This window comes from Gekko japonicus, unplaced genomic scaffold, assembly GCF_001447785.1.
Source record: "Gekko japonicus isolate JY-2015 unplaced genomic scaffold, Gekko_japonicus_V1.1 scaffold1726, whole genome shotgun sequence".
NCBI lineage: Eukaryota > Metazoa > Chordata > Lepidosauria > Squamata > Gekkonidae > Gekko > Gekko japonicus.
In genome coordinates, this window is record NW_015168706.1 from 88,240 (window position 1) to 95,679 (window position 7,440).

A 7,440-nucleotide genomic window follows, 5' to 3' on the forward strand; every position below is an offset into this window, starting at 1 on the left:
GAGGGCTTCTGGAGTTCTGGCCCCACTGGTGGACCTCCTGATGGCACCTGGTACCTTTTGGGCACTGTGTGACAAGGAGCGTTGGACTGGATGGGCCACCGGCCTGCTCCAGCATTTGGCTTCTTTTCTGTTCTCCACCACCTCTGAACGTCTATTACCTTGAAAATCCAACAGGGTCACCCTTTAAGTCGGCCGTGACCTGGCGGTGGAAGGATCCAGCAGGTCATGGCCGACTTAAAGGGTCGACCTGCTGGTTCCTTCCACCGCCAGGTAGATCACTATCGTATTTTAACGCTGAAGCATTTATAGCAGCTGTCTTCAGTGGCCCGGACCTGGGTGACCCGGGCTAACTCGATCTCGTCAGGTCTCAGAAGCTAAGCAGGGCCGGCCCTGGTGAGTGCTTAGATGGGAGACCACCGAGGAAGTCCGGGGCTGCCCTGCAGCGGCAAACCCACCTCTGAACGTCTCTTGCCAGGAAAACCCTATGGGGCTGCCTTCGGTCGGCTGGGCCTGTGCAGACAGAAGCCATTGGGATTCTCACTGGCCAGGGCCTCCAGAGGCTGGGGGTCGACAGAGGCAAATTCCTCCCTCTGCATCCAGGTCTCGATGGATGCTGGTGAACAGGCAGCATGCCTCAGATTCTCAGATGTCAGGGATAACGGCTGCTGGGTACAGAGCCCTGGCTGAGGGGTGACCTCTGAGGAACAATGCTCCCTCTAAGCAGTGGAGTCTTGTGAGCAAAAATTCTCCTTTGTGAGCTACTGGCATTAAAGGTGTGAGCGAGCGATTGGGCTGCTGTATAAATTAGTTTGCTCTGGAGCCCTCCTTCCTGAGCTAGGACAAAAATGGGTGAGCCGGAGGCTAAAAAACTGTGAGCTAGCTCACACTAACTCAGCTTAGAGGGAACACTGCCGAGGAATACCAGGGGCGTGACGCAGAGGCAGGCAATCGCAAAACCACCTCTGAAACGTCTCTTGCCTTAAAAACAAAGTCTAGCTCGCCACCTAGTGGTGCATAACGCTAAAAGAGCTAGAACTTCTGGCCGCCAGACAATCTTTGGCTCTCCTGGCTATACTACAGACACTTCTATACGATGATAATGATGATGATTATTATCTGCTGGAAAGAGGACAGACCTTCTGTCCTTCCCAGAAAAAATGGCCCAGTGCCATAAATGTGACAGCACACCTCTGCAACGGAAGCCTCCCAAGCCCTTTGTATATGCTCTCGCATATTCCCAGCTGCACCCCCCCTATGGCAGGCTGTGGTGTAGAATCAGAGGTGAGATTTCCACCCAGGCTTTTAGGCCCGTGGTTCAGTCTCAGCCACCCCTCTGCGAGAGACCTCGGGGACCTCCGGCATGCTAATCGGCTGGAGGGAGGGCTTCGATACGCTGGCTGAAAGCAACGGGGGACCCGTGACCCATGCTCCCTCTAAGCTGTGGAGTCGTGAGCAAAAACTCTACTTTGCGAGCTCCTGGCATTCAAGTAGTGAGCGAGCCGTTTGGCTGCTGCATGGATTCAGTTTGCTCTGGAGCCCTCCTTCCCGATCTAAGACGAAAGTGTGTGCGCCGGAGGCTAAAGAACTGTGAGCTAGCTCACACTGACACAGCTTAGAGGGAACACTGCCCGTGAGGCTCTGCGAGGATCTGTGTTTGACAGCCTTGTCCCCAGCAGCTCTGCTTACAGCAGGGCTCTGGCCTGCGAGACTGCTGCAGGAAGACCCCTGGGTCCTTCACAGGACAAGTGTGCCACAGGCAAGCCCAGGCCGCTCAGCCCCGTTCCACATATAGGCAAAAAGGGATTATTATTGCATTAGCAGGGATCAGGCCACGTGACGGCCAGGAACAAGGGGCTGTGATCACCAGCCAATCAGAGCAATCGATTCAGAAACGTCTCAGCACCTTGAGCGTGCCCTTTGATTAAATCAGGGCGGGCATTTCTTGGAAGTGTTTTCTTGAAAAGACACGGATGCCCCCAAAATGAAAAGGTGGGTGGCAGGCCACCATCTTAGAGGTGAGCCTGCTACCAACCCGCTCGTGGGAGCAACGCCTCTTCCAGAAGGCACCCAGAAGAAGAGATTGGATTTATACCCCGCCCTTCACTACCCAGAGGAGTCTCAGAGCGGCTTACAAACTCCTCTCTCTTCCCCTCCCCACAACAGACACCCTGTGAGGTAGGTGGGGCTGAGAGAGCTCTGACAGAAACTGCTCTTTTTCAAGGACAGCTCTTATCAGAACTATGGCTTGCCCAAGGTCATCCAGCCAGGTGCAAGCGGAGGAGTGGGGAATCAAACCCGGTTCTCCCAGATTAGAGTCCACGCACTTAACCACTACACCAAACTGGCTCACCCAAGGCAGCGCACCGTACCAACCATGCAGATGTGACTTTGCCGGCCATCCGATATGCGCCGATTTGGGAATTAATCTCACTGAATCCACTGGGACTCGCTTGTGAGAAAACCTGCACAGGATCGCACTCACGGCTGATTTAGAATCCTGCTTGCAGAACGACTGCTGGGCCCTACGGTGCTGTCCTGCTAAGCATTCAAGCAACACACTATCTTTTTTTTGGAGGGGGGGGGAATGGGCAGGGAAACCACCTCCACCTCCCCGCTCAGGATTCTCAGAGGTCCAAGTCTACGTTTGAAACAACCGTAATGAACACACCGCAAAGAGGGGGGAGAGAGCGAGGGAGGAGAGGAGGAGGGAGAACCAAGGAGAAGCACCCTTTTCACCCAGAAGTCATTTTTTTTTTTTAGTTGCTGGCCGAACAAGGGAGTTGCGGCCAGCGGCGACAAGAGACGAGCGAGCCATCTACCTGCGTTGGCGAGAGTCTTCTTCCAAGTGCAAGCACCGCCTTTCCCGATGGGCCTCGGAGCATGCTTACCTTGCCTGCCACCAAGTACGGCCACGCCGGATGCGTTCTGCAACTTGGGCGACGGGCTAAATGCATGCAAGACTCCACGGGGGGTGCTGGTGCTTCGGGGCAGCTGGCTGGAGGTCTGTGGAGCAACCGGGGAGAGAGGGAGGGGTGGCATCAGTCTGGGGCAGGAAGCCTGCGTAGGCGGCGGTCTGTGAGACGGGCCTTGGCCTGGTCTCTTTCGCTCCCAACACCCCTTTGCATTTATACAGCGTTTGCAGTGATCGACAGCTCTTTCCAAACATTAGGCACACAACTAACTAGTGACACTAGTCACGTAACTAACTGAAGAGCCACCGCCTTGGTCTGTTCTCTTTTGCTTTCAACACACCTTTGCATTTATACAGCGCTTGCAGTGATCAACAGCTCTTCCCAGACATTAGGTACGCAACTAACTAGTGACACGCATCACATAACTAACTGAAGAGAAGCCGCCTTGGTCTGTTTGCTTTGGCTCCCAACACCCCTTTGCATCTATACAGAGCTTGCAGTGATCAACAGCTCTTCCCAAACATTAGGTACCCAACTAATGAATGACACTAGTCACATAGCTAACCCAAGCGAACCAGCCTGGTTCTGTTCCCAGACATTAGGTACACAACTAACTAGGGACACTAGTCCCATAACTAACTCAAGAGCAGCCCCCTTGGTCTGTCCTCTTTTGCTCCCAATACCCCTTTGCATTTGCTTTCAGTGATCGACAGCTCTTCCCTGACATTATAATCACACAACACAAACTCCTCAGACTGGGGAACCTGTCAACTTGTTTTGGAGAATGAATGGCCGAGTACTTTTTCCGCTCAGATTGACTGCAAATCTAAAAAGTTACATTCTTGGGCTTGCTAGGTTTCTCACTGAATGATCTAGAAAGTGCTAGTTTTGTTTCGTTCAGAACATTTATAGGCCGCACACACACACACCCCCAACCTGGCAGAGACCAGGTTCAGGGAGTTCAAAGAACAAAGTGACACGCATCACATAACTAACTGAAGAGAAGGCACCTGGGCACAAACAGTATAAATGCACCGCAACATTTTCGCCAGTACAAAGCGGTAACAAAACAATTTAGCAAAGAACATAAAACCCGACCCGGCAAAACTTTTTTCAAAGACTGGGCAGAGTCACCTCTTCAGTTCAAAGCCTGGCTCTGGAGAAATGTTTTGGCCTGGCACCTAGAAAGTGGCAAGGCAGGCACCACGGGGGAACCTCAAGGGAGAGGGGCATTTCCTACAGTTCTACTCTGGGTTTTTTACAGTCCGTATAGGAAGAAGAAGAGCTGGATTTATACCCTGGTGCCTTTCACTACCCGAAGGAGTCTCAGAGCGGCTTACAAACTCCTTTCCCTTCCTCTCCCCACAACAGACACCCTGTGAGGAAGGGGGGCTGAGAGAGCTCTGACAGAAACTGCTCCTGAGAGAAGAGCTCCGAGAGAACTTGTGACTGACCCAAGGTCCCCCAGCTGGCTGCATGTGGAGGAGGAGTGGGCAATCAAACCTGGTTCTCCAGATTAGAGTCTGCCGCTCTTAACCGCTACTCAAAACTGGCTGCCACCAGAATCCATCCTCCATCGCCCCCCTGGAGAAGCAGTACAGAAACGCCCACCAACCAGTCAAAAATGTAACATAAGAGAGGAGGGACAAAAAAAATGGCTGTCCACAGCTGGAAAAAGAATGCTGCCATGGGCAAGACCATTGGGGGGGGGGGCTCCCTTACTGTGGCTCCCCAGGCTACCTGCGGACTGCCTCTCAGGGCAGGAATCCTCGACCTTTTGGCACCTGTAGGCAACTTTTGAATTCTGACATGCCTGTGATGGGCACAGCTACAAGTGGCTGCTGCCGGAAGCAGGGCTGGCCGCAAAATGGTTGCTGCAGCTTAGCTTCATCCACACGATATTTGTACTGTGGTGGCAGCCGCTACCCAAGCAACGTTGTTGTTGTTTTTTTAAATCAGCACGGCCAATCAAATCAGCACGGCCAATCAAATCAGCAACGGCCAATCGAAACCTTTGCTGGGCGGGGCAAAAGCCTGCTTTCTAGAAACACTTAAAAATGCATGTGCCCAAATTTAACATCAATGATCAATGCATTTAATTAGACCTATAAAGTAGAACAAATTTTCCAAAAACAGGTAGAAATTCACTGGTGGAGTTTTGCCACACAACGTATGTGAATCAAGCTGAATACAAGTAGAAATTCACAGGTGGAGTTTTGCCACACAACGTATGTGAATCAAGCTGAATACAAGTAGAAATTCACAGGTGGAGTTTTGCCACACAACGTATGTGAATCAAGCTGAATACAAGTAGAAATTCACAGGTGGAGTTTTGCCACACAACTTATGTGAATTCTAGTTTTGGGCCACACAACTTAATGATGTTAATTTTGGAAAATTTGTTCTACTTTATACGTCTAATAAAATGTACTGATCGTTGATGTCAAATTTGGGCACGTGCATTTTCCCTTTGTTTTGATATATCGCTGTTCCTTGTTTTGACATATTGACGCCTTTCATCTTGTATTCTAAAAACACCTGGCAGGCACTACATAAGAACAAGAGATGCCAATGTTGGATCAGGCTAAAGGCCCATCCAGTCCAACACTCTGTATCCCACAGTGGCCAGAAATACCAGTGCCATCAGGAGGTCCAGCAGTGGGGCCAGGACATTAGAAGCCCTCCCACTGTTGACCCCCCCCCCAAGCACCAAGATGACAGAGCATCACTTGCCCCAGAGTCCCTATCTATACCTTGTGGCTAATAGCCACTGATGGACCTCTGCTCCATAAGGTGTCAGCGCCTCCCCCCCGGCACCACACTGGGGACCGCTGCTCGAGGGCCTCTCCAGAGGCATCCGAACGGCCACCGTGAGACCGAGGGTGCTGGCCTGGCCCCTACCTGCTTGAGGGCATGGTGCTGCTGGGCGAGCTGATCCGGCTTGGTCTGCCCGGGGGAGGCGGCCTGCTGCAATATCCGCTGCTCGATCTCCTGCTCCTGCTGCAGGGCCTTGACGAAGGCGGCCTTCAGGCGGTTGGTGTGCTCGGCCTTCAGGGCCTTCTTCTGGTTGGAGGACATGCAGGTCTCGCACATGATCAGCCCCCGCTTCTCTTCCCGCCAGCGGCAGGTGAAGTCCGTCTTGCACTGGACGCAGGTGTAGGGCTCCTGGGAGGAGGGAGCAACCGACACTTTGCCTGGGGGGGGGAAGGGGAGACGGCGGAGAGTCAGAGGAAGGAACTCGGTAATTCAGGCTTCAGGCTCTAGTGAGGCGACTGGACCTTAGAACCACAGAATCATAAGATCTGGAAGGGACCTCCAGGGTCATCTAGTCCAACTCCCTGCACAATGCAGGAAATTTATTTATTTGTTTTTAAATTTATATCCTGCCCTCCCCGAAGGCTCAGGGCGGCTCACAAGGGGCATAAATGCCGAAGTTAAAACAATAAAACAACACAAAACAGTATAAAATACAATAAATACAATGCACTAAAAATTCCTTCCATGGGGCTCCAAGGATATTTAACTATAGATCCAAGATGGGGTTCCCAAGATAACTTATGTTAAGCAACAACAGTGACGATAATGATATACAGTAACAACAATGTATGTCCCTACAGCGCTGTCATATGCCAGGAACGGCTCACACCCCCAGTATTGTCCGAAGGGGAGACGGCGGAGAGTCAGAGGAAGGAACTCGGTAATTCAGGCTTCAGGCTCTAGTGAGGCGACTGGACCTTAGAACCACAGAATCATAAGATCTGGAAGGGACCTCCAGGGTCATCTAGTCCAACTCCCTGCACAATGCAGGAAATTTATTTATTTGTTTTTAAATTTATATCCTGCCCTCCCCGAAAGCTCAGGGCGGCTCACAAGGGGCATAAATGCCGGTTAAAACAATAAAACAACACAAAACAGTATAAAATACAATAAATACAATGCACTAAAAATTCCTTCCATGGGGCTCCAAGGATATTTAACTATAGATCCAAGATGGGGTTCCCAAGATAACTTATGTTAAGCAACAACAGTGATGATAATAATATACAGTAACAACAATGTATGTCCCTACAGCGCTGTCATATGCCAGGAACGGCTCACACCCCCAGTATTGTCCGCTCCAGAGATGGTCAATTTGCGGAATTAAGAAGAAAGGGATGGGGGTGGTGCAGATGGAATAATGATGGCGGATGATGGTGGCGGCGGCTCCTACTCGAAAGGCTGGCGGAAGAGCTCCATCTTACAAGCCCTGCGGAACTGAACCAGGTCCCGCAGGGCCCGGATCTCTCCTGGGAGCTCATTCCACCAGGTAGGAAATTCAAAATACCTCCCCCACCAATGTTCCCCTGGGCATGTACGGAAGGGCCACGAGAACTAAGCACTGAGGCAACCCTTCCTGCCCTCCCTTTTCACGATCTGCTTAAGTTCACAGAATCAGCACTGCTGTCGGATGGCCATCTAGCCTCTTGTTTGGAAACCTCAAAAGAGAGCCCACCACCTCCGGACGAAGCCTGTGCCATTCCAAGAACCT

General features: G+C 51.6%; 1 protein-coding gene across 4 annotated transcripts in view; it reads right to left on the bottom strand.

The window, feature by feature from the left end:
- The window catches only part of GATAD2A (GATA zinc finger domain containing 2A), a 75,498-nt gene that overhangs the window by 2,769 nt on the left and 65,289 nt on the right, over positions 1-7,440 (bottom strand). For 3 of the 4 annotated variants that reach the window (XM_015415530.1, XM_015415528.1, XM_015415527.1), the window contains 2 exons: positions 5,814-6,106; positions 2,820-3,003 (listed from right to left, as the gene is read on the bottom strand). In XM_015415530.1, coding sequence (XP_015271016.1) covers positions 2,820-3,003; positions 5,814-6,106 — 477 coding nt within the window. The remainder of the gene's footprint in view (positions 1-2,819; positions 3,004-5,813; positions 6,107-7,440) is intronic. The other variant, XM_015415529.1, reaches the window with a different exon arrangement.